Genomic DNA, 26,292 nt, shown 5'->3' with positions numbered 1-26,292 from the left:
ACTCCCAGACTCAGCCTCCAAAAACACCCTACACCTATCTCCATTCCCTCCGGATCCTGCTCTGGAACTTTTCTAACACAGCTGACTTCGAGATCAATCTCTCTCTTTTGAACCCCAGCGGCACTTGGTTCCTCTCTTGTATCAATCCAGGTGCTTTTCGGATCCATTTCACACTGTGGCAGACTCTTGAGTGGCAGGAACCAAGTCTTCTTGTGTCCCCACCAAAGGTCTTCCACCCCAGCACCCGGTAGGAGAGTGTTCCCATACAACTGGTACTCAACAAATATTTGCAGCATTGAGCAGATGTTTCCAGATGCTCTCAAGGAGAAACAAGAGTCATAAACTATGAGTAATCATCTTACCGTTTCCAATATTTTGAAGAATTTCTTATCCACATGAGGACTCTTTTATCACCTACAAGTAAAAACCAACTCTAGCAAATGAATGGAAGTTATAAGGAAGCATGTTTCAGTTCCACAAAATCAGTTTTATTTTTCACAAAGTTGTCTGTAAAATAAAACGGGTGGTCATGAAGGAGTGAGCTTCTTGTCTCTAGGAGGATTCAAGTACAGGCTCACTGGCCTGCGCTGTCAGTGCCTGGAGGATCCCTGGGTTAGAACAGGGATGGGGTAGCTGAATTAGATGTCTGACTTCCTAGATCATTTCCAAACAGGAGTCTAAGCCACCCCCTTCGTGCAGTCAGGACACCTACTGAAGATGATGAGCACATTCTGTCAGGCAACAACTGAAAACAGTTCCCTGAAACCTTACCCCATGTCACTCAGCCAAGCATCAATGTCACTTAACCCTGAAGTTGTGCAACAATAAAAAGTCAAAGAAGCCAGTGAGTTCATCCTCTGATCCCAAACCCTTGTTTTTCTCATTTTCCGTCTATGTGTGATTTTAAAACATTTTCCAGATCACCAAAAGCCAGCTTTTTTTTTTTTTTAAAGATTTTATTTATTTATTTGAGAGAGAATGAGAGAGAGCACATGAGAGGGGAGAGGGTCAGAGGGAGAAGCAGACTCCCCGCCAAGCAGGGAGCCCGATGCGGGACTCGATCCAGGGACTCCAGGATCATGACCTGAGCTGAAGGCAGTCACTTAACCAACTGAGCCACCCAGGCACTCAAAAGCCAGCTTTAATATGTAGACAGTTGGTGTGGCGACTGCTTTGCAAACTTTAATGAAGTTAAATGACACAACTATAAATCAAGAAAGATTATTTAAGCCATGAGAATCATAAAGGTTTGTCTGCAAGTAACAATACTAATGTGCAATGAACCAAAAGGTATGATTCTTGCAATCCTGGACACCTGAGGTCCATTCAGAAAATGTATGGGCTTGAATCCTCTGTAGTTGCAGGTACTGATGTGGACAAATATTTAAAAAGAGAAGCTAATATGAGGTCATCTTTTATAACTTTCAGCAACAAGTTCTGCGACAGGAAATAAAAAGTGAAATGAGTAACAATCTCAAGTGAGAGAAAATAAACACTTTCTTCTTTCCGAGTCAAAATTTTGTCATCACAGTTTCAAAAATCTGCTACAGCTATCTTTATTAACTGAGTAATCCCACTTTGAGCCAGGGGGAGTAGGCATTATAATCTCTGAAAATAAACAGTCAACCGGTGAGGGATGAACTGTTGCTAGGAAGAATGAACAAAGGGCACTGCTTCCCGAGAGAAAGGACAGCCCCCGACACCACCCAACAGTCCCAGGGCGACTGATTTCTCTCGCAGGCATCTGGACGTGGCACCCAAAAGCTTCAATTGTCTCCCACCCAGATGAAAACGCTACACAGACAGGTAGGATCCTCAAACCAAAATGAGTCCTAACGTTTACTAATGAAACATAACTTGACCCTCTTCAGTGCTGTGCTGTGAATCAGACCAGGTAACCTGTGGATTGCTCCCACACACACCTCCATTTATGTAACAGTTAATAAAACAGGCCTCAAAAAGGGTGTCCAAGAAACCTGTATGAAAAGCATCCAAATCCATGAAAATGTGGTTAAGAACCCAGATACCAGTCTTCACGTAAACATCTAAGTAAATAGTAAAGGATAAGATCACTCCAACCCAACAGTGTTAAGCTTTCGGAAACTTAACTCCATCTGTTTCTAAGTGACTTTTTTTTTTTTTTAAATGGAACTCTATTAGAACTTTATAGAAAGGTTACTGAAACTGAAATCGCTCTAAAAAAATGTATTTTTATGGGGCGCCTGGGTGCCTCAGTCTGTTAAGCGTCTGCCTTTGGCTCAGGTCATGATCCCAGAGTCCTGGGATCGAGTCCTGCACAGGGCTTCCTGCTTGGCGGCGGGGGGTTTGCTTCTCCCTCTCCCACTGCTGCTCCCCCTGCTTGTGCTCTCTCTCTCTGCCTTCTGTAAAATAAAATCTTTTTAAAAAAATGTATTTTCACATATCTTATATTTTGTCCCATATGATGTGATATAAATATTGATCCCTGGGTTGAAATTTGAAAATTAAATGTGAGCTCTAGAAGCAGTCCAGTCCCAGAGATCATAACACCCCATAGACACAGGAGACTGTGAGTTAACCGGCCAGACCTCTGCTGACTGCATATGAACAGAATATTGGTGAGCACAATACCTATCGGATCGATACAGCAGCTCTCAGAACGGTTAAATGCAGGACTTAACACTTGGTTATTATTATTCTTGCTTGGAAAATAGCAATAGGTAACACTTAACCTAATGCTATTTTTTAACAATGGTTCCCACTTTTCCATTTTGCACTGGGCCCTGCAAATGATGTAGCTGGTTTGGTCTTGATTTGATGATTTGAACCTCTGAAGCCAGTGAGGCCTGAAGCCACCAACAGAAATCTTAGGACCTCCAGTTATCTGGCAATAAACAGCCTCTTTTCCTCTAGCTGGTCTGTGTATCTTTCCCTTAGAGCCAATGGGTCCTGCCTAAAACAACCTCTGGTCCATCTTCTCTCCTACAACAACCTACAGACACCCACTGCACTCAGCCCTGGCTGCCTCTAGGCAGGATCCTCTAGGATCTACACATTCTTCCTTGTATTAGTTTCCTCTTACTGTCTATGAAGTTGTCACCATCTTAGTAGCTTAGAATAATACACATTTATTATCTCACGGGTTCTATAAGTCAGTAGTCTGGGCACAAAATGAGTGAGTCCTCTGCTTCAGAGTCTCAAGAGGCAACAATCCAGCTGTCAGCCAGCCTGCAGCCTCCCCTGAGGTTCAAGTGAGTGAAACTCTACTTCCAAGACCATTCAGGTTGTCAGCAGAATTCATTTCCTTGCGGCTGTAGGACTGAGGGCTCCAGCTTCATCCTGCCCACCAGTGAGACACTGCCCCCAGGTTCCTGTCCCGTGGCTCTCTCCACGGCAAGCCACAAGCACTACAGGCAGCTTACTTTTTCCAAGCCAGCAAGAAGTCCTCTCACTCCTGTTGGCTAAGGGGTCACAGACAACATAACATAACCAAGGAGGTGACATCCCATCACCTTTGCCATATTCTATTAACTAGAAGCAAGCTGTAGGTTCTGCCTACACTCGAGGGGATGTTGTGATCACCTTGGCCTCTACTTGGGCTGTGAGCTCCACAGAGCAGCATCCTGATTGTATTCCTGGCCCCCTGCACGCTGCCTTCTTCATAGCAGGCACTTCAAAGTTAGTGAGTTGAAATGAAAGGTTGAGGCCAACATAAGATACAGACTTCTAAGGACATAGACAGAGAGACAAATCAGCTATAAAAACATTAGCAGTTGTTTAAAACTAAAAAAAGAGAGAGAGAGAGAGGGGCGCCTGGGTGGCTCAGTCGGTTGAGCGTCTGCCTTCAGCTCAGGTCATGATCCCAGGGTCCAGGGTTCGAGCCCCGCATCAGGCTCCTTGCTCCGTGGGGAGTCTGCTTCTCCCTCTCCCACTCCCCCTGCTTGTGCTCACTCTCTCTCCTTCTCAAATAAATAAATGAATAAATAAATCTAAAAAAAAATTTTTTTTTTTTTTAAAGAGAGAGAGAGAGAATTTACCCACACTGAGACCAAAGGAGTGAAAATTAAGGCTTTTTAAAATCCAGCAATTCCAAATTTGGGTCTTTTCAAAATGTGAATACCATTTTCTAAGACTGTGGCCTTGTCTACAGGATAAACATTTGGGTGCTTTATCAAAAGTAATATGCAGAAAATATGCTCACATTGGGAAGAGAAGATAAAATAATTACTTTTAACCAGCTAGAACTATTATCACAAAAACTGATGATTTAAATAAGCCTTGCGCCCCTCCCCCCAAGTCTTTCTACTTGGAAAGGAAATAGATATTTTTTTAGACCTAGTTTTTCTTCAATATTCAGGTGAAGTATCTTTGCATTCATTTATTTTGCAGGAAGAAAAAAGATACATAATGGGGGAAAAACTCCCTATTTTGTAGGAAAAGTAAAGCTTTTTCTACAAAGGTTCCTAGTCTTATAACAGGCGATTCCTTTCCTAAAAACACATCTAATAAAAGTGTGGATCATTGCTGAAATTCTTAACTGGGCTGTTTCCAAACATCTGATGCATTCCTTCAGCAACGTGCAGGACTGAGTCAGCAGGACCCCAAGGAACTGCCAAGCAACACCACCTCATCTCTTCTCCGTCTCAACTTCCTCATCCTCACACAAGAAAGCTTTGTCCCTGCCAACACTGAGGGGGCGTTCTGGATAAGAGCATGCCCTTCGTTTCACTTTTGAACTATTTTGGAAACAAGTAATGGCACCTGCCTCCAAAACAAAATGTCACAATCACTCCTGTTACTTTTATTAATGTTGTACTACCTTTCTCATCATTCCTGCCCTTTAACGTCTTTTATTCCAGTATACCCCCTTTAAACCCAGCGTCCTCAAGCCTCAGTGTGGCTCAGTCGCTAGATGCTTGTGAAAACCAGGGTCATGGGGTCACCCCCTGAGGGTTCCAGTTTGGTAAGGCTGGGGTGGGGCCCCACAACCTGATTTTGCTATGCATCCCACAGGGGACTACAGTGCACAAGGGGTCCAAGCACCACACCTTGATACACGCAGCCACGAAGAATACGGAGAAGTGTGATTTAAGCATCTCCCACATTAAAGAACAGAAAAGAACTAGAAAGTCCCAAAGGTACAAAACTCACATTCACTGAATGGCAAAACGGCTTCCCTGGGTCCCCTCCGTGAGCGTGCAGAATAGAATGTGTAGTGACGTGCATGGCTCAGATTACAAGGTGCCCATCTGAGACTGGGGAACTGCTCCATGCCCTTGGGAAGGGGGAGAAAACAAGCTTCTAGTCCCCAAGGCCTGGAACCAAAGGGAACCAAGTTCCATGCACCCCTCCTCTGTCTACACATGATGAAAAGGAGGGGCTGGGTCTATCTAGAACAGTGCTTTTCAAACCATAGCTGCTTCAGCATTGCCTAGAAGGCCCACTAAAACACAGAGTGCTGGGGCGCCTGGGTGGCTCGGTCAGTTAAGCATCTGCCTTTGGCTCAGGTCATGATCTCAAGGTCCGGGGATCTAGCCCCACGTCGGGCTCCCTTCTCAGCGGGGAGCCTGCTTCTCCCTCTCCCTCTGCCCCTCATCTGCAATCACATTGTCTCGCTCGCTTCTGTCTGAAATAAATCAAATCTTTAACACACACACACACACACACAGAGTGCTGGGTCCCATGCCTAGTTTCTGATCCAGCAGGTCTAGGACCGGGCCTGAGAATCTGCATTTCCAACAAGTTCCCAGGCGCTGCTGCTTCCTCTGGTTTAGGGACCACACTCTGAGAACCACTAGGTTTGTGGAGTGCCAGTCAAGCTGTCCATACTATCGGATGGAACGGGGCAATTTTACCCAAGAAAGAGCCTCGAAGACTCAAAAGTGAGCATTAAAAATGGTTACACAGGAAGCCTGGCTGTACTATACATTCTCTCCTACAAAAGGACCTGCTTAATAACATAATCTCAGTAGCCACTGATGGAAATGAATTTCAGTCGGTCCTTCCCTCAGAAACAAATGTGACTTGCAATGTTTATTAATCAAGAAACCTTACTGAGAGTCTGTTGTGCACAAAGAACCACTGTGTAAGCCACCTTCCTAATGGATAAAAAGCAAAACAAAAACAGGGTCCTTGCCTTTGATTCACTTATCATCTGTATTATTTCACCTCCAATTACTAAGAAATTTTGGACTAACATAACCTTTTCACTATTACAGTTAAGAAAGAAAGAAACATAGCTCTCTTGAAAGGATTCTTGTCTTTGCTTAGACTCTACTTTTAGGAGGACAAAGCAAGTCACAGGGCGGGAGGGCACAAAAGTGAGGATTTAGATATTTTTATTTGCAAACCAACTTCCACGCCATTCCCCCCAGAGACCATAAACCTTCGGTAAACGGCCCCATCAATATAAAGATGTGAAACACAGATCTGTAATCATCAAAAACCTACTGTAATACACTAAGCCTCCTATTTTTCAAGACAAGAAATATACCAACACATTATAGACAAAAATTTCACCAACTGGGGACGCCTGGGTGGCTCAGTGGGTTAAGCGTCTGCCTTTGGCTCAGGTCATGGTCCCAGGGTCCTGGGATCGAGCCCCACATCGGGCTCCCTGCTCGGCGGGAAGCCTGCTTTCTCCCTCTGCCTCTGCCTCTCCCTCAACTTGTGCTCTCGCTCACTCTCTCTCAAATAAATAAAATCTTTTAAAAAAAAAATTTCACAAACTGAAAACTTTTCACAAAACAACCAGAAAAAACCTTAATAATAATATCACCGCATGTTTTGACAGCTCTTTTGTGAAGCATTTTCATGAACCTCATTTTCTTTGATACTTACCTACAAAACGGGAGGTATAGCCAATGGGTGCTAGTAACCACATTTACAAACAAGAACAAAATCACCCAGGGACAGTGAGTGACTGCCCCAAAGGCCCAGCAGAGGTGGCCTTTGCACCTACCTCGGGCTCACCCCACAATCTGTGAAATTAGATGGGGTGGGGGGTGCACTGAACAAAACCTCAGAACAGCATTCAAATGTATTCCAAAAATTGTATACTCTGAATTTAACACATCCTAACCACTCTCTTGAATTTGCCATGGTGGCCAGATTGGGATTCTTAGCTGCCGTTTTTAAAGAATTTAACATTTTAATTTTTTTTTTTATTCAGAACCATGTGCGGATCCCCACTAATGTGCCTTTTAACACAGCAGTGACCAGAGGCTTTTCTTTTTTAACCCTCAAGCTTTCATCCTAAGCCTCGGCCGGTGGCTCTGGTGAACATGGTCTCCCAGAGCTCGGCAGAGGCCTGGGGCTGTCAGCAGCACAGAGGCTGGTCTGGTGATCTGGGCACAGTGCATGCGGTCAGGCTACGATGATCATTTGTGTCGCCGGCCTTGGGTACTTCACTGTTCTATATGCAGTTTTTCTCATCCATAAAAAAAAGAGCATCAATAAAAAAAAAATTTTTTTGAATGAATTTTCAATTTAAAGCATTCTTTGTCTGTGCCTTCAAAGAAGTGCTGTAAAAAACCAAATCGTGTCTTGTGTTTTATTCCTTAACAATAAAATCCACTTGCATTTACAAGGCCCCGTGTTATTTATGGCCTTCCGCAGCCTGCAAGACCTGACTGGGAAGCAGCTCTAGCTCCCTGATCGCCTATCACTCCGGTCCTCACTGACAACCCAACAAACTCACTTCTAGGTCCCCGCCCCGGGCCGGGTCTATCCCCTCCCAGGGCCTTTGTGCTAGCTGTTCTCATCGCGGAACAACAATCTCCTCTGTGAAGATTCTCCCTTAATTCATCACCAAAATACATCCAGCCTTTCGTTCTCCCCCATGAAGAACTGATCCCATCGGTTCGGTAAAGTGGACCACGTCAACTCCGGATTGGCAACACCGTCCTCAAATTCATCTTCCCAAATCCATGCACCAAACTCATCTTTCCTCTGCTCCAGCAGAACCAAGGGCACGGATTCAAAAACCAGCCCATCCATCTCCTAATTTACAAAACACGACATTTCGCAAACTGTTTACGTACGTCCGTGCCAACATTACTCAAATGTGGAGCAGTGAGGGGGCCACGGGGACTAGGAGAGTTGGCCAAGAGCAGTATTCAGGGATCTAAAATTACAGGGAAAATCGTACAACATTCATTTTACTTGGTCCCAAATCTCTATCAGATGATGTTGAGCAGAAAGATTCTAAAATTGGCAGGGAGAAAGGAAAAGTTGTCTTAAAGTGTGGGCCATGCCAGGGCAGCCTCCAGAAAGAAAGCTGGAGGAAACAGAATAAGGTGGTGTGCCCTTGAAAAGCTGTCATAATAAAGCAGTGTCTGGTGGGCAAGGAGAAGCACAAGGGCAAAGAAAACCAAATGGAAATGATGGCCAAAAGGGGAGAGTAAGCAAAGAAGAAAGGAAGGAGAATCCTCTAGACAGTGTTTAGAGGACAGTATTTACCCCACAACAACATCAGAGATGCTAGTTCGACTGTATTCAATTCAGTCAGAATTGGTACTACAGCAAGGAAGGAGCCTGGGTGCTTAACGTGACACAGAGAAAATCCCACTCCACACTGATGGGGAGACAGACGCCTCTCCCGCCGGGGCCACCTATCCCCAGAGCCAAGAAAGAGTGAAATCACAGGGACCTGAGAAACACAAACAGGGCTGTGTAAAAGGGAGCGCCCAGGAGGGGGCAGGCCCAGGCAGAATGGAAACCCCTAAGAGCTTGAATACGGTTGGGCAGGAGTCCTGCTCTGCATGCACTTCTCATACACTACTTCATGTGGTTCCCCAACATGCCTCTGGATGGTGGTCCAGACCACTGTCCTACCAGTTCTGAGCACGGGCTAACCTAGCCTTCGCCCCTCCACCTCCCGGGTCTCACAGTGAGGCAGTGTTCACATCCAGACAGGAGCCTTGGATCCTAACTCCAAAGACTGAACTTCTTTCCTTTCTTTTTTAAGAGAGGGATGGGAGGGAAGGAACAGAGGGAGAGAGAGAATCTTAAGCAGGCTCTGCGTTCAGGTGGAGCCCAACGTGGGACTCGATCTCACGACCCTAGATCATGACCTGAGCTGAAATCAAGAGTCAGACTCTCGACCGACTGAGTCACCCAAGTGCCCCCAAAGACCAAATTTTTAACCACTGACCTACACTGCCTTCTGGTTCAGGATAAGAAAATACAGACCCAGTAAAGGGAGAAAGAGGAGGAAGGCAAGAAAAGCAGGTAGGCTGGGGAGGGGGGAAGGGGGACTAGTAACAGGCAGCATTTCCTTCTTGTAACCACACTGTCTTAGGCACGCAGATTCTTGGTACCCAATGCACTGTGCCTACATGAAATGTTCAATCCTTAATAAGCAAGGCGAATTAATAGGTACACATGAGCATATACAAATACATTCAGCTCTGATGTGTTTTTCCATAAGTACCGAAAAAACTAATGTGTCACACTAACAAATTATGTACTATTTTCTCTCCACTAACAAGACAGGAAACATCATTAGTAAAATACGCATTTAGAGCAAGATAAGACCATAGTCTCTCCCTTATCTATGTATCGTTGTGCTTAATGACCACATCAGGGAGTTTTTAAAAACATGACCCTGATGAACAGCTGTTGGATGTATTATTTTCTATGTTTCTGCGCATTTAAAATATTTCGCAATTGAAAATAGACTATCTAGTGGGGGAAAAAACACCCAATGTGTTTCAAAATGTTTAAACCTTTTTTTAAAACACTTTAAGTGTTTTACCTATGTATCTTTAACAATTTTGCACATTTTCCACCCTTAACAACAAAGTACATATATTTATCAAACATTCAACTAACTAAAGAAAAACTGGATGAAGTAACCCTATATGCAGCAATCTCTGTATGTACTATTCAAAACTGAGCTAAACCAATATTCAGAGGGCTCTTGCCTTGAGGAGTTTCTAAATTGTTGTTACTAAGTACTGGGCTTGAGCTTTAAAGTTCCATACAAAGAGTTATAAATAATGCCCAGGAGAGGGTTCCTTCTGGATCACTGCTTCTCAAAATGTGGACTACCTTCATCAGCATCCCCTGGGGTGCTTGTTAAAAACCCAAGAGATGCTGATTCAATAAAGCAGTTTAATAAACTCCTCCTGGGATCAGTTGCACATTCACATTTAGGAACCACCAATCTAGAATCTTTTTTATTATTAATTATTTTAAAGATCCATTTATTTATTTGAGAGAGAGAGAGAGCATGAGCAGGAGGGGCAGGGGAGAGAGAGACAACCTCAAGCAGACTCTGCACTGAGCAGAGCCCGACACGGGGCTCAATCTCAGGACCCTGAGACCATGACCTGAGCCAAAACCAAGACTAGGACACTTAATCACTATGCCACCCAGGCCTCCCAATCTAGATTCTTTTAAAACAGACCATGTAAAAATGGCCACAGTCATAATCCAGATCACCAGCGGCCTGTTCCTTATCTCTCCCACGCCCTGGAGCAGCTCCTGCATTAGGGAAAATGCCAAGATAGATCCACAGTCACAGACTGTATGGGAGGGACCCAGCTCAGCTTCTGCCCACCCATCCTTGCAGCTTTGGGTCGTTGCTAGAACACCAAGTCTTTTTTTTTTTTAAGATTTTATTTATTTATTTGATAGAGAGAGTGAGAGAGCACAAGCAGGGAGAGCAGAAGAGGGAAAGGGAGGAGGAGGCTCCCTGCTGACCAGGGAGCCCAATGCAGGACTCATCCCAGGACCCCAGGATCACTACCCGACCCGAAGGAAGACACTTAACCAACTGCACCACCCAGGTGCCCCGGGACACCAAGTCTTAAGTAGCCTGCCTCTCAAGCCCATGTGCACAACATCTTTGGGCTTACTTTATGAGTTGATTATATCCTCCCACCCCACCCCCAAAAATGTGCTGAAGTCCTGACCCCCCAGTAGCTTAGTAGGTGACTTTATATGGACCCTATTTGGAGTCAGAGTCTTTACAGAGGTAATCCAGTTAAAATGAGGTCATTAGGGGAGGCCTTGTGTCCTGATCAAAAGGGGAAATTTGACACAAAGTCAGACACACATAGAAGGAAGATGATATGGAGGGACACAGGGAGAAGGCGGCCTTCTACAAGTCAAGGAGAGAGGCCTGGAACAGACCCTTCCCTCATAGCCCCTGAAGGAACCAACCCTGTCCACACCTTGATTTGGGACTTCCAGTCTCCAGAACTCTGTGGCAATAAGGTTCTGTTGTTCTAAGCCACCAGTTTGTGGTACTTTGTTGTGGCCTGCCTAGCAAACTCACACAGCTTGGGAACACACAAAGTGAATTCAGGCAGTAAAAGCCAATCCATATCGGGGCTGTCGGGAGGGGCCACAGCACTGGATGTCCCAGCAGCCCAGGGCAGTAGAAAGAACAAGGAATCTGGAGCCACAAGATCTGGGGTAGGGTCCAAGCAGTGCCCCCCTGCCTGAATGGGGGTAATAAATCACGCCTGCCTCTCCTACCCACACAGGCTGTGAAGGTCAAGAAAATGCTCCCCATGTGCTAGAAAGCACTGGGCGAGTTGTCCTCACCCCTCAGCAGCTCCTCAGCGTGTGCCCGGATCTTGGTCAGCGTGAAGAGTGGCGACCCAACCCCAGCACTCCAGCTCCCCCTGTTCATCGCTAGGAAGACTTGGAGACAAAATCTGCACTTCAGGAAAATTCAATTTGAGCTCCCAAACATGTCTGAGCATGTCTGGAAAATCCAAGACAACAAATAACAGGGTCAGAAACAGCAAACTCCCGAGGTTGCCAAAGGTCCTTTCAACAAGTCAGCCTTCCCAAGGGCCAAGGGTTCACTTGGGCAGAGAAACACTTCAATAAGCCAGGCCAGGTAGGAGCCAGGCGGTGCGTCCAGGCCGGCCCACGGGCTGGAGGAGGGCTTCACCGTGAAGGTTTAAGTACTACCACCACACAGAATTTATGGTTCCTCCATGTTTGTTTTCACTAGTGTTGAGAACACATATTTGACCCAGGGTGAACTTGACCTCTGGGTCCCTCTCCTTTTGCCGGGCTGTCTGTGCCACATGACAAGATTTCCCAACCGACCCTCCCACCCCCGCTCCCAGCAGGGGCCATGGTAAACCTCACTGCAGATCTACTGGCAAAGCAGCTGTCAATGGCCATAGCAGGCATACGAAAAATGTGCAATCATTCTGGGCCTGACTCCCAAGCTTGGCTAGCGCAGCATGGAGCCAAGCGGGACGGGAGACAGCCTGAAAAGTCCTCTTGGTCATCTGAACTCCAGCCACATCACATTACTCCCTCCTGGACGATGCCATCTACTGCATCTCTGAACACCAAGGGTATACGTAGCTGTCTCCTCTGCGTATAATTACGGAACACTGCTAGGTTTGGGGGGTGTGTGTGTGTGTGTGTGTGTGTGTGTACGTGTGTGTGTGTTTCCAAAGCAGTGTGGGCAGAATGCCAATGGAAAAGCAATGGAATATCGATTTTTCTGTTTCTTGCTAAGGAGAGAACAAGTCATTTGATGTGCCATGAGTTAAGTGAGTAAAAACAGACCCTGTACTCCCTGCAGCTGGCTGCATTTCTCCTCTATTCATAGAACCTGGCACATGGTAAAAGCTAAACAGATATCCGTTAAATAAATGAAAGAACCATCCATGCATTTATGGAGGGTCTGCAAAGTGCCAGGCACCCGCGGGGGACTCCTATCTGCCATCTTTCCTCTTCCATCCTCCTCACTCTGCCAACCGGGCCTCACCCTCATCTTGCCTTTACTCTTTTATGTGCTCTGCTCCCAATCCAGTCTCCTCTTTAAAGATGAGCCCACTGGCTGTGTCTCTCTCTCTAGCCCACACCTACCCCGAGGGGGGACAAAAAGACCGCAAGAACCAGTAAGGGGAAGGTTCGGTTTGGACAGAGGAAAAAAATGCAAAAATGAAGAGAGGCAAAAACAGTGCACATCAGGGATTTAATGCCCCAAGTGGAAGACAGAGTCTCTAAACAACAAAGACCCTCCTATAAATGTTAACTCTTTGGAAAGAGAACAAATGTGGTGCCATCTCTTTTGCCCAAAACACAGACGGATCACTATCAACAGTCCCTCAGTATTAATAATTAAAATGACATATCTCACACTATACTTTCAACTTCTAGAGATCCACACACAAAGGCTGTCTAGAAAAGCAGCATTAACATGCAACTGGGCACCTCTAGAAAGCGAATGGATGACTAAAGAGCCCCTAAGACTACCTTTGTGGACGCACAAATGCATTCCGTGCCATGGCGTAGGTCTGCTGCCTGCCTGTCTCACACTGATTTGCAATGCAAGGCTCACTAAATCTTCAGTCTTCAGAAGCATTTGCCTGTGGCACATTTAAATGAAGTTTCAATCAACTAAAAACAATGGCGTCTGGCTCCAAGGGCACCTTATTTTCTTCACTGGATTAAGCAAACTGAACAACATAAACACAAGCGATCTCTTACACAGAAATATTTTTTGCATCAATTGGATATGACCTATATAAACTGAAATTCTTCAGCTAACCCCTTTCAATTATCCTCAAAATATAATGACAATTAGGAGGCATCCTGGGTGGTACGTTTAAACATGCATACAAATTTTATGATGACGACTATCTTAAGGGGGAATTTCATGTTTGTGTATTAAGTATAATATAGCATACTCAAGCGTAATTGTTCAATTCAGCAAAATAAGCAAGTGAGAGAGGAAAAAGACCACAAATCAATTTCTTTTGCAATCCAAAGTTCACTACTGAAGTAATTACAGTCACAAAAATGATGTCAGGATTTTTTCCATTTAATTTATGTATACCTTAGGGGAGTATTTTTACCTCTAAACAGCAAGCTTTATTCAAAAAGAACTAGAGACACACAAATAGTCTAATACTTGGTCGCTTTTTAAGTTCTATTAAAATAAATCATTCAGAACAAACTGCTTTCTTTTTTCTTGGTAATCAAAGCCAGGACGGCATGGGAGTGACTGGCTTTTTCATTTATTCTCCGCCCCCCCATCTTCATTGAGGAATAATTGACAAATAAAAATTGTACATATGTATGATACTTGATAATGTTTTGATATACACATACATTGTGAAGTAATCACCACAATCAAGCTAATTAACATAACTATCACAGTTAACGTTAACAGTTAACACTGTTTAAGGAGTAGAACACTTTAAGATCTACCCTCCGAGCAAATTTCAAGTAGGATTGTTAACTACAATCACATTGCTGTCCATTAGATTCCCAGAACTGATTCATCTTGTGTGACTGAAACTTTGCACCCCTTGACCACCATTTCCCCCTTCCCCGGCAACCCTAAACTACTTCAAAGCTGTAATATAAAAAGGGATTCATAGCTACATTATTTTAAAAAAAGACAATGATGACACCAGCTAGGGAGACATACACAGGAAAAAAAGAAAACCAAAGTAATAAATAAATGAGTCAGGATTTGCCTGGCTGAATCCAATCAGAAACTAAGAATCTTTCTGGTTTCATCGAGGCTTGTATACCTTTTCTCTTTCACCTTGATACCTGGAACAATCCAACAAAGTGAGCACGGTTTTAGCACAGTCATTTCTGGATGGGAAAATATAGGGTCAGAGAGGTTGAGTGAATCCCTCAAGGCCACACAGGATTTGAATTCAGGGCTAGGGACTTTTCTAGTAGCACGCTGTTCAACCATGGACACAAGTTTCACAGCATGAGCAGGAACCCCAGTCGTCCCATCCAAAGGCAGAAGGCTCCTTCATCTCTCTGGCTCTCTCACATACACAAAACAAGTCTCCTATTGAAACATAACCACCTAGTACGTACATTACTTTAGGCTGGGCACTGGCCTACCCCAGCATCACTTTTAAAATTATTCCTGAAATGACTTATGATATACGTTTCTAGCACTTGGGCCTGAATTAATTTGACAGACTGGGCAGTATAGGAAGGCCAGTTTTCTGAACGCTGAAAATCATCAAAAAAGAAAGTGATGTGGCACTGCTTGGACCCCGTGCTGTCCAAGGGCTAACTTCTAGGAATAGGAAAGAGAACTTGAACCAAAAGCCACACGTATTTCCTGTAGGTATTGTGAGACGAAATCAATGTAGCAACCTCCTCTGGGACCCCGCAGTAACTGTTCTGACCCAGAGCCTTCTGCAGCTTCTCTTTCTGGGTCACCAAAGGGCAAACCCAGTCAAACCCAGGCACAACCATGCCCTTGCCTCCCCCGCCTGGAGAAGCAGGAAGCCATGGAGTGGTGCCTAAAGACCTGGCCGCTCTCCTTTCTAGGGCATCTTTGGATCTTCTGAGACATCTTTGGAGCCCCAAATCCTCAGACAACCTTTTCAGAGAAGGCTTTCAAATGCGTCATTTGCCGAGTAAATGTCTTCAGGTCTTGGTGCATTCTAACAGGCATCAAGGAAGAGAACCCACCCACTGTCTAAAAAATCCTGCTCCGTATTTTCAATCTTTACACAGCAGCATCCCACTGCAATGGTGCTGTCATAGGTGGATTCTCCACGTTCTAGGGAAACCACATCCTATCAGGTTTTGAGCAGAAGGAGATACCGATGGGAGGAAAAGGTGTGTAATTTGACCTGATTTCATCGTAAATTCAAGAAAATGCTGGTACACTACTGTCAGGTGTAATCTAAGAAGAAGTGAAAAATTATGACGGTCTAAATGCCTACAACCCACAGCATTTCTGATCTAGTGGTTTGAGTTCAGTAATCAGGAGGCTGACAGTGAGTTCATTTCTGCCATTACTCCTTGATCACAGTTAAATCCTAACCCATCCAGACATTCCTTTCTACAAAACCCAGGCCATTATGCCAAAGTCCTCCTGTTTCTTTCAAGGAGTGAAGTACCTTTTAACAAGCAGGTTCACCAGAATGACTGCACAAGAAATTTTTTCCAATATTTTAAAATCCAAACTATATTTTATTTTAAATATGAGATATTTAAAATATTAAATCAGTATTTTAAAATCCAAACGGTATACAAGACAAATTGTTAAATCTTACTATGCTGAATACCAATAAGCACTTAAATTTTGGATTCCAATCCACAATGTTTATGGCTCAAGCTCCATGCAGAGAACACCTAAGAATGCTAAACTTTGTCTGAGTGGAAGCTTTTTTAATTTCCAATTAGCAACGGACAGAGTCAGCTTGTCCAGCGGAGCCTCACAATACGTTTTCACTGAATCCTTAACTTTACGATGATCGGGGAAATGTTTTCTGATGTTCCCAAACCTATATGTCCCAATAATACATTTTTCTAAAACACTGCTACGATATGTATTAATTGGAGAAGCACTAAGGAAAACCCCACTTGTCAGTTCTAAAGAACAGCTAAGTGGTCACCTCCTGGGAAACAGGCCTCAAGGATGGAGGATTCTTGTTGCTGTTTTCAGAAAGCTTTAAAAACTGCTGATATTTTATTCCAGAACAGGGCCACCTACTACCCATTGCCCTTCCCGCCATCAACTTAAAGGTTCTCATTTGTCCATATCCGGGTCTGAGTTCATTGTACTGCTTTGGCATATGGCGCATTCTCCACTGCGAAGTTTTTCCTAGCTCCTGATCCACTGGTGTGACAGTGATTAATACCCAGTTGGGGGCAGGGGAACCCTGAATGCACAGCACAGTTCTGATACCATCATTACTGTGACCCAACCCTTCATGGGTGGTAATGAAGGCTGCAGATAATGGGGTACACTGCATTGCAGACGTTAGTATCTCCAGGACAGCCTTAGCCCCCTCACGTCACCCCTGTGGAATCTCCCTCCCCCCATGTGGTTAGCCCCACTCTGCCCACTGTGCAGGGCCACAATGAACATGGAAACTTACGTTTGGTGCACCTCTGGGAACCAGGGGCCTTACTCCAGCCATGGCAGCACTGCCCTCCACAGACATTGACCCTAAAACAAAGCGAGACCTCTGAGTCCAGCAGTCGCAACATTAATTTCCAGAAAATCCAAGCTTCTAGGGGTCCCTGCAAGCCCGCCTCCTTGCTTCCACATTCCTCTGGCTTCCAGAGAGTCCTAAGCCATACTGAGGATGCCCAAGCCAAAGGTGCCCAGGTAGAAGGGTAAAGACCATGTATCAGGAGAAGACGGGAGAACCAAAACGCCTGCATAACCTAGCGCTACACAGGACGGGAGAACGAGGTCCACATAAATGATTTTCTTAACCCCCAATGTAGAGTCAAGTGTCTTTTATACATTATCTCACCCTCGGTTTAAACTGAATCTGAGCTTTAGAGAGAAGTGTCCAAACGGGTGAGATCACAATGCCTGGAACTACCCATGAAAGAACCAAATAGGCAAAACAAGATATCCCCCATACCCCCAACTTGTGATTAATGGGGAGGAGGACAGGAAGGATGTTTATCAGCTCCCAGTAACAGAAACCTTCCAACGAAAATTCTGTCGATGCGGAGACACCCCCGCCCCGGGAAAGCAGACCCCACAGGTGCACGGAAGCTCAAGCCCACAATTTCTAGGACGCTGAAAAGTTTTAGGCCACCGAACAGGGGCTGATCTTTACAGCCAGCCCTCCCAAAACATTTGTTTGTTTGTTTGTTTCACTAGCCAGAAAAAATTTAAAACTGAGTTGCAAAGTTTAATTGATGCTGAGGGAGTGAGCTGTAGTGACTTCATGCGTACGCCCGTCTTCTAGGAATAGTTAGGTTCGCGCACAGGAGGTTACGCCCCAGGCAGAAATGCCTTTTGTGTTTACCCGCAGCCGAGAAACAATGCACTCGGGAGTTCATCCTCAAAGTCCCTCGGCTTCCCGCACTCGGCTCCTCACGCGGCGCGGGCGCGCGGGGAAGGAGAAGGCGGCCCCACCGCGCACGACGCCCGCGGCCGCGGCGGGGCTCCCAGGGTCTCCGCCCCGCGGGTCCCGGCGCGGGCGGCGCGCGCGCGGAGGGAGGGTGTGGGCTTACCCCTGCAGCTGCCGCTTCTGCTGAACCTGCAGCCTCGAGCCCCCGCCGCTGTGGCTCTCCGGCGGCACTTTGGAGCGCACGGCTTGCCTGCCTTGTTTGGCGATCGGGGCGGCCGCCGGGTGACCGCCGGGCTTGGGGTGGAGCTGCCCGCCGGGGGCCCCGGGCCGCGCCGGCTCCGGCGGCGGCGGCGGCGGCCGGAGCCCCTGCAGGGCCGCGCCGCCGGGCGGGCTGGTGCGGCGCGTCCGCTCCGAGGGGGCCCCCGGGGAGGCGCGGCTGGGGGCGCCGGCGCCCGCCGAGCTGCGGCTGTACCTGGCGTCGAGCGCGACGTTGAAGGTCCGCGGGCGCGGGGGCCCGCCCAGCGGCAAGGCGCCCGCCGCCAGGCCGGGGCCCGGGCGCACCACGTACGTGATCCTCCGCACCCGGCCGTGCGCCGACGACGCGAGCAGCCCTGCCCAGAGCAGCAGCCCCCACCTGAGCCAGGGCCCCGCCATCGCGGGCCCGAGCCGGCGCCCGCCCCCGGCCGTGCGGCTCGCCCGGTGCGGCCGCCCGCGCGCGCCCCGGCTGCCCGAGAGCCCGGGAGGCGGGACGAGGAGAACTCGGTTGCAGGAGAGGAAGTTCTGCGGGCGGCCGAGCGGCCCCAGACCCCAGCCGAAGGCGGCGGGGAGGAGGGGGCGGGCGTGGGGGTGGGGTGGGGAGCGGGAGCCCGGGAGGGGGGCGGGGCGAGGGGAGCGGGCTGCGCAAGGTGAGGGTCCGCTCGCGCGGCCGCGGGTGCGGGGGGCGCCGCGCCGGGCCCGGGCAGAGCGGGCGAGGGCGGGCGTGAGCGCGCGGGACGTTCCGAGGCAGCCCCGGCTGCAAAGTCTTTAAAAAGTTGCTCTCGCCGTGGAACCGAGTGTCAGATCTGAACAGCCAATCTCCGGCAGACGTGACGTCAGGCAGTAAATCCTAATTGGGGAAAGCGTGAGATGAGCCCGAGAGCGCGCCGCCACCCTCCACATCCACATAGGTTGTTACTGTGGGGCGGCGAGGCCGAGGTCCCCGGTCCCGCGTCCCGGGGAAGGACAAAGGATTCGGCAGAGCCACTGGCCGTCCTTTCCTTTTAGAAGCCCCACGGGATTCGTTTGATATTTTTCGGAAGGCATTTTCTTGGCCGTGTTTGCTCTGATACATGCTAGGTGTTGGATTAAAATACCAGATCGGGCCCTAGAAAGGACTGCTCCGGATGCGCCGAGCTGTCCATTGGAAAGCGTTTAGATGGTTCTCTTTGAGACTGTAAACCCCGCGTGACTGTGTCTCGGTCTGCAGCTTCTGGTACCCTACTCCTAGCTCGGCGTGGACGAGAGTGCAGGCTGGGCAGCAGGGGGCGCCCGCGTGGACGGGGAAAACCGCGGCCGGAATCAACCCCAAAAGCAGCCCTTTACGAAAGCGAAAAGGCCTTTACGCTAGGAATGCAGACTTCAGGATCCCTGACAACCCCAAGCCATTTAGTATTTTAAAAAAGGGGGGGGTGGGCAGCTCAGTTCCTTGGACCCCCATCTGAAAGGGAAGGATCACTCACTGTAGATGACCTAAAATCACATTAAGGGAAATGCAGAATGTTCCAGGGACAGTCCCTGGAGTTCATAGTGCTCTTTGGGGAAAACCGTGAAATGATACACTCTAGCATTTGAATTTAAAACAATGTGTCCAGAAGAACGCACAATTTTATTATATGAATGCACTAGAAAACCCATAGTCCTAGCAGTCTAGTTTTTTAAAACTAAAAATGAGACTGGGTTTCCAAGGCTTTGGTTGTTCTTGTTCATATTTATTTGTGGCTAATCTTGTTCTGTTGTCTGCCGGAATTGCCTCGTACACAAGTGGTAGCTGGTGATGATGGTTTAAAAAGAATTAATGGAAAATAATGTAAAGTCGAAGAGAATTGATTAGTCTCTTTACTGTACGTTGGAGAAAGACCTCCAATATTTGATTTGGCAGGGAAGAGCCTCAGTGCATCTGCCTAAGCACCAGTTTCACGTGAGAACCCACTGTGAGAGCCACTGCCATAGATTAAATAGCACTGGGCTGGATGGAGAGACCACAATTCAGTCCTAACACTGCGGCTAATTAGCCAAAAGACCACCGGCAGCCCACCTCTCATCCCTGAACCTCCACTTCCTCCTCCATAACAGACAAGTTGGATTAAAAGTACCTTCCCAGCACTAACAGGCTGTGGCTCTAAGAACATCCGGGGTCCCTGTGGACAGGATCAGTGCGGTCATTCAAGGTCAGTCTCTGAGCCAAGCCAAAGAGAACTAGCTGAGGCGATTGAGGAAGGAGGGTGGGTCAAGAAACTGCCTCCCAACATTGGGTTCTGTAAAAAAGACACAATAGGAGCTAGTAAATATCCACCCAGTGCCTACTCAGGCAAGGGCAGAGGCTGAACCTCTCTGCACAAACACAGTATCCCAAGGCACAGCCCCTTTGTCTTGGAGAAACTTCTTATCTGGTTAGAGAGACAAGATGTAAATAAATGAAAGCTTTAAAAAAAAAAAAAGGTAAGTAACAACTGAATTAAGCAACACTTTGAGATAATAATAATAAAAGCCTCACAAGGCAGGATCTGATTTGTATGAGGCCAGTGTCACAGTATTACTCCATGATTCTTTTTTATCCCAAGGAAAATTCACAATATAGAGGGAAAATATTTCCTACCTGTAATTCAAATCAGCCCACAGAGATTTTACCTCTCAAGTAGGGATTATATAGCAGCAGTCGAAATGCATGGGGGGAAGAGGTGTCTAGAAGCACCAACTCCATTCTGAAGAGACAGGACAGAAGAGGAGAGGTGCCAGGCAGGGAAATCTCAGGAAACAGTGAAGGACAGCATCACCAGAGGGCCAGATTTTAGTCTGCTGTGCTGGGTACACTGTTCTTGTGGGCCACTCACAGGACCCAGACAGATGAACCAGTTTCGGTCAGTAAGAAGCAGTTGCCTGTGGAGGGAAGGGCCTGGGCAGGGAGCCAGAGTTCTGGGCTCTATTGCTGAGACTTGGCTTCCCTGGGGAACTTAAGCAAGTCATTTCACCTCTCTGAGCCTGTTTCCGGGGGGGGGGGGGGGGTCAACCTGAAGTCCTCGCATTTGGGGAGAGCAATGACCTTAACCATGCCCTATGGCTCTGCAGAAAAATGTTCTCTACCGTCAAAAAGATAGAATGCAGTCTTCCTTTCTCTTGACCCAAAGCAATAAACAGGTGGGTATTTCAACCGATCTTCAGCCTGATTACAAACTGTTTTGTGACAGATTAGGATATATCATAGATCAACTCTGAAACATAACCACAGAAAGAATCTCCAGTGTGATTGTCAGTCTCATCCCTAAAGGACCCACATATGTGTTGGTATACGTGTGTGTATACACAACCATTAATATGGTAATACACGCATAAGTAAGCAGCCCCACTGTAATCAGGAAACACTAGCAAAGTCAGTTTTCCACATTAGTCTCTTGCTATCTACATAACTAGCAAGATGATCTTAGAAAAATATGCTGTGCACCCGTAGGAGATGGTTACTCATCTAAACACTCGACTCACTATTATCCTGAAAGTGAAAGCCCAGTTCCTGTCAGGCATGGGGACCAGCCTTTGCCAATTCTAGACCCAGTTTAATGCCATGGTTTCTGGACCCAAGCCCCCTAGGTTTCAAGGTCCGTTTATATTGGCAGTATGTAACTTCCTGGTTCAAAAAAAAAAAGTCTTTAAAGATCTCATAAAGTTTCTTGGACCTTAGATGGTTTTTACAAAACAATACTCAGATGAGCTAAGTGTAAATGAATCAGAAAAGAGGATTATGTTTCCCATAAAAACTCATGGGTTTGAGGATTAGGGGAAGAGAGGAAGGCTGGCAAATGCCAAACACTTTAAAGCACTTCGAAACCATTAGTCAAACTCAAAATGCAGCCAGGTTCCCTCATCCTTACACTTTATGAGTTTTGTAATTGAAAATCTTTTCCTACATTTCGGATCAACTACAAATCAAATTTAGTGGCTGCCTGGGATCAGAAGTGCTGCCATCCATGTTTTTTTCCACCAAGGACTTCATGGAGCCCCTTTCAGTCCTCTCCTCATTTCATCGAGAAATTCTTAAAAAGACAAAAAGAAAGAGAGCAACAGGAAGTCAGTTGGTCACAGATAAAAGAAAGAGAAAGAAGGAGACAGGGATTGGGGACCGGAGAAGTGAAGGAGCCCAGGAAACAGGAGAGAAAGAGTATGGAGACAGAAAGAGGGGACACAGTATAGCAGGGACGAGCAAAGGTGGGCAGAGGAAAGGAAGGATGAGGAATGACTGGGGGAATGGAGGAGGAATCCATGAATTGGGAAGGGAATACACAGAGTAGTGGGAGGAGGCAAAAAGGAAAAACTTACCAATGAAGTGTAGGTAGCAAAGAATTATACCCAGAACCTGTGGGCTAATCTTCTCAGGCTGCTTACTAGGATCCTGGCAGCTGAACGTTCACCGGATCTGACCTGAACATCAGCTTGTCCAGGTTTGGACTAGAAGTAAACCTGTGACCCTAGAAGGGGCTAGCAGGCTGTGGCTGGCTGGCTGCCCACCCCCACAAGAGGCAGGAGGGTCCCGAAGCCCCACATGCTCCCATCCCAGCAGGTGGCCAAGGACCGCAGCTTCCGCTCAGATGCCTGCAGTTGGGTCCATCATTTGCTGTCTCCCTTGTTCTTTCAACCATTTCATCCAAAAGCAGGAGTGAGGGAGATGAGACATGTGTGACCTCCTCCACATTTAACTCAGCTTCCAGGAACAGTCACATGAAGCTTTACACATGAAGAATTACAGCAGAGCTTCATCTGATGAAGATGTCAGCCTGTCAGCCAGCTGTGTGAGCAACGTGGAGACGGGCCTGAATTGCAGAGAAAGATGAGACGCCCCTGGAATTGAGCAACAAGGAGAATCGAGGTTTCTCCCAGCGTTTCCCTTCCCTGCAAAGCTTCAGATTTGAAATTTAAACATCTTGAGTTGTCACTCAGTAAACATTTATTGAACCGCCCTGGGGCCCTGAGCTAGCCTGTGTGGACCCTTCCAGCAAAACCAAAGCAGATTTCCATTTCAGACGGAGACATTAAAATACTGCCTGGTTGGATTGCAGTGCAGAGATGCCCCTGGGCCAGCGAATGCCTCTGTGCCTAGCCGTGGCAATATAGATCCTGATAGATCCTGTCCACATGGAGCATGCAGTCAAATGGGGTCACCAGACCCGAGACAAATAATTATAAGGGTGGTGAGTACTGATAAAGGACCGTCAGAATGAGAAATGAAAACCATAAGAGGAAACAAGGTCAGGGTCATGGGCTGCCTTCCTACAAATTTAGAAGAGCCAATCAATAAAAGTAAATTCACTAAAAGTACAGTTTTGTGTGCACTAAATCTCCCTAATTATTCTGGTCCCCTTCTCACTTGCCTTTATATAATTAAGGATGAGTGTCACAAAATGGTGGCTTCTGAAGACAATGAAATGCCTCTCTTCTGCTAACTAAAACCTGTCTATTAATTTAGCTCTCACTGAAGTTTGTCATACCCATTTATTCAGAACTTCCGAACATAAAACATGAAGCTACATAATAATTAAATAGGTATCAATACAATTGTACACTTGTCATTCACATCCCCTAAGCCTCACTGGGCCACTGGCAGGTCAACATTCAAGGGAGCACAATCAAATTATATTCTTCATCTCAAGGCATTTGAATCTTGGAAAACACTTGGGTGTACACAGCCTGAGGGCCCCTCTATAAAGCAATCTACAAAACACTTGCCTTTTGATCACAAATCGGTTCCCAATTACTTGCATTGCACTTCGGCATCTCAATTTTAAACACTCTGTTGACCTACCATTCAGTCAAGGAACATTCCTAGTTTCCCTGCTTAAATGTACTTTCCAAGATGCCCAGGCACCTGCAAGGTTGGTGGAGTGCCAGGTGGGCAAACAAAGTAATGTTCTCTCCTCTCAGATACAACTATTTATAAATTTTGATCCTATTTTAAAGGGAACCTTCCAGCTCCCCATCAGTTTCAATGCTTCCCAGGTTGCTGAGTTGCTGGAATTGCTTCTCAATTTAAATTTCGGGACATTAATAATTGTTATGTCTCTTGCCCTATTTAGAATTTTCACCCAGTGGCACTAGAACATGACGCTACCTGGGTTTAACACTTGATCCTAATTTTTTTCCATAATATTCTCTCTGCTTTCCATCAAATGGATGATCATATAGTGAATAAAGCAATCTAGAGGGGCGCCTGGGTGACTCAGTGGGTTAAGTGGCTGCCTTCAGCTCAGGTTATGATCCCAGAGCCCTGCATCAGTCTCCCTGCTTAGTGGGGAGCCTGCTTCTCCCTCTCCCTCTGCAGCTCCCCCTGCTTGTACTCTTCCTCTCTCTCTCTCTCAAATAAATAAATAAAATCTTTTTTAAAAGCAACCCAGAGAAAAGAAGAAAATGAGAGAAATTACTATACCACTTGGGGCGCCTGGGTGGCTCAGTCAGTTAAGCGTCTGCCTCAGCTCAGGTTATGATCCCAGAGTCCTGGAATGGAGCCTTGCATCGGGCTCCCTGCTCAGCGGGGAGCCTGCTTCTTCCTCTACCCCTCCACCCTGCTCATGATATCTCTCTCTCTCTCAAATAAATCAATAAAATCTTTTTTTAAAAAAAGTTACTATACCACCTCTACATACTAATTTCTAGGCAGTCTTTCTGTTTTCTGAGATCCAAGGTCCTTCATAAACTGTCTACTTCTCACTGTTTCAACTTCATCTTGGGCTACTCCCCAAATGAACCTTGTGTTCCAACTACATTTATCAACCTATATTTCTTTTCTCTTTAAAAAAAAGATTCTGGTCTGCAGAAACAGGACACTCATACTCCCTCTTGCCTCTGCTTCTGAAATACCCTCTTCTGCTCAACCAAGTCCTTCTCCTCCTTCAAAATAGAACTCAAGATCCTTTACTTCCATGAAGCTCCTGGGACCATTGTAAACCTCACTTGATTCTCACTCCTAACCGTTAGAGCATCTATTGTCCATCCTAGGCAGTAAGCACATAATACATGCTTTGTAACAGATGTAGAACATTTCCTGCAGGGAAAGTTTTTTTTTGATTCTTGGTCCTAGGAAGATAAACCAGAATTAAGGCAAGTCGTGGTTAATAATCGCTGAGGTTTGGTTCTGATATAGTGACTTTAGCTGTTTGCAGGCAAGGTTCTGCTGAGCAGTGGGGTTTGCCCAAACTTTCCCCCCAACCTAAACTAAATTGCTCTATCCAAATGGAGCCGTGGGCCTCTATAGGAAGTTTCCTACCTCTGAATTAATGGTTTGGAAAGTTCTGTAGAAAGATTTTTTGTCATATTTGTGTCTGAAAACTGTTACATTGCCAGAGATGTATCATTAAAATAGTCGGTGCTTTTATAACTTCTCTTTTTTGTTGCCCTCTCGACTTGCCCTATTATTGGAGACCAAGACATACCCTGGGAATGCAACTAGTAAAAATCCACTTAACACGGATGCACTGAGCAATACGCAGAACTCACACCACCAAAGAAACACCAGCTCTGCAAGGAAAGGCCTGGCTTTCTAAACAGTGAGGGGAGAGCAGTAAAACCAGCCCAGTGTCTGTGATTCCTCCAGGTTTCTAGATTTTAAAGCCCAGACTACTGCAGAGAGGGATCAGGTTACATCTGCCAGTTGCCCCCAGAACTTTCCCCTTAACCCTTTCCAACCCACCAACTGCATGTTACGCTTCCATTTCACTTACTAGAAAGAGCTTCTTCCTCTTTGGTCTTTACATCACTCCCCACACTTCCACCCGCCCCCACCCATCTTCTTGCCCATGTCACAGGTCACTGGTTAATGCCCACACTGTCTTCCAGACCTCCACCGCATCCCTGGAGGCCTGGGTTGAGGGCAGAGATCTTGTGTGTCCTATCCTCAGTGCCCAACACGGTGTGCAAGTCATAGTAAATGCTCGTAGAAGCATCCGTTGAGTAAATGACTGTGTCTTTGGATACCTGATTGCAGTGGGTGGTCCACAATAACAAAAACTATCTTTTTTTTTTTTTTTATCATGACCTATCTTTTTTTTTTTCATCAGGACATTTTGAACCTTGTCCAAAACCCTTAAGTTGTCGAGGATCTGGAGATCGATTCAGTCATTGACCCTTTCATTCATTCATTCACAAGACAATTTTGATGGCCAACGTTTTTTCAAATAACAAAAATGGGAAAAGGGCTTCAGAAATTTTTGCTTACGGACCTAATATTCCTGGCTGATTCAGGATTCTCTCTGAAAGTTGGGGAAATTCATTAGAAGGCATGGGA

The 26,292-nt window shown here is 46.3% G+C and overlaps 1 protein-coding gene across 7 annotated transcripts in view; it reads right to left on the bottom strand.

Annotated features, from left to right (window-relative positions):
• The window catches only part of LTBP1 (latent transforming growth factor beta binding protein 1), a 395,639-nt gene extending 376,826 nt beyond the window's left edge, over positions 1-18,813 (bottom strand). For 4 of the 7 annotated variants that reach the window (XM_064572089.1, XM_064572091.1, XM_064572094.1 and 1 more), the window contains exons 1-2: positions 17,935-18,795; positions 16,836-16,906 (exon numbers count right to left, since the gene is read on the bottom strand). In XM_064572089.1, the coding sequence (XP_064428159.1) occupies positions 16,836-16,906; positions 17,935-18,425 (562 nt within the window). In that variant the 5' untranslated portion in view covers positions 18,426-18,795. Of the gene's footprint in view, positions 1-16,835; positions 16,907-17,934 lie in introns of all 7 variants that reach the window. The other 3 variants (XM_064572096.1, XM_064572092.1, XM_064572093.1) reach the window with 3 other exon arrangements.
• Between the last annotated feature and the right edge of the window lie 7,479 nt (positions 18,814-26,292).

Source organism: Mirounga angustirostris, unplaced genomic scaffold, assembly GCF_029215605.1.
Source record: "Mirounga angustirostris isolate CCGP_5_RB_7025 unplaced genomic scaffold, mMirAng1.0.hap1 SCAF_10, whole genome shotgun sequence".
NCBI classification, from domain to species: domain Eukaryota; kingdom Metazoa; phylum Chordata; class Mammalia; order Carnivora; family Phocidae; genus Mirounga; species Mirounga angustirostris.
The sequence above is the reverse complement of the archived record's forward strand: the minus strand, read 5'-3'. Positions and strand labels throughout refer to the sequence as shown.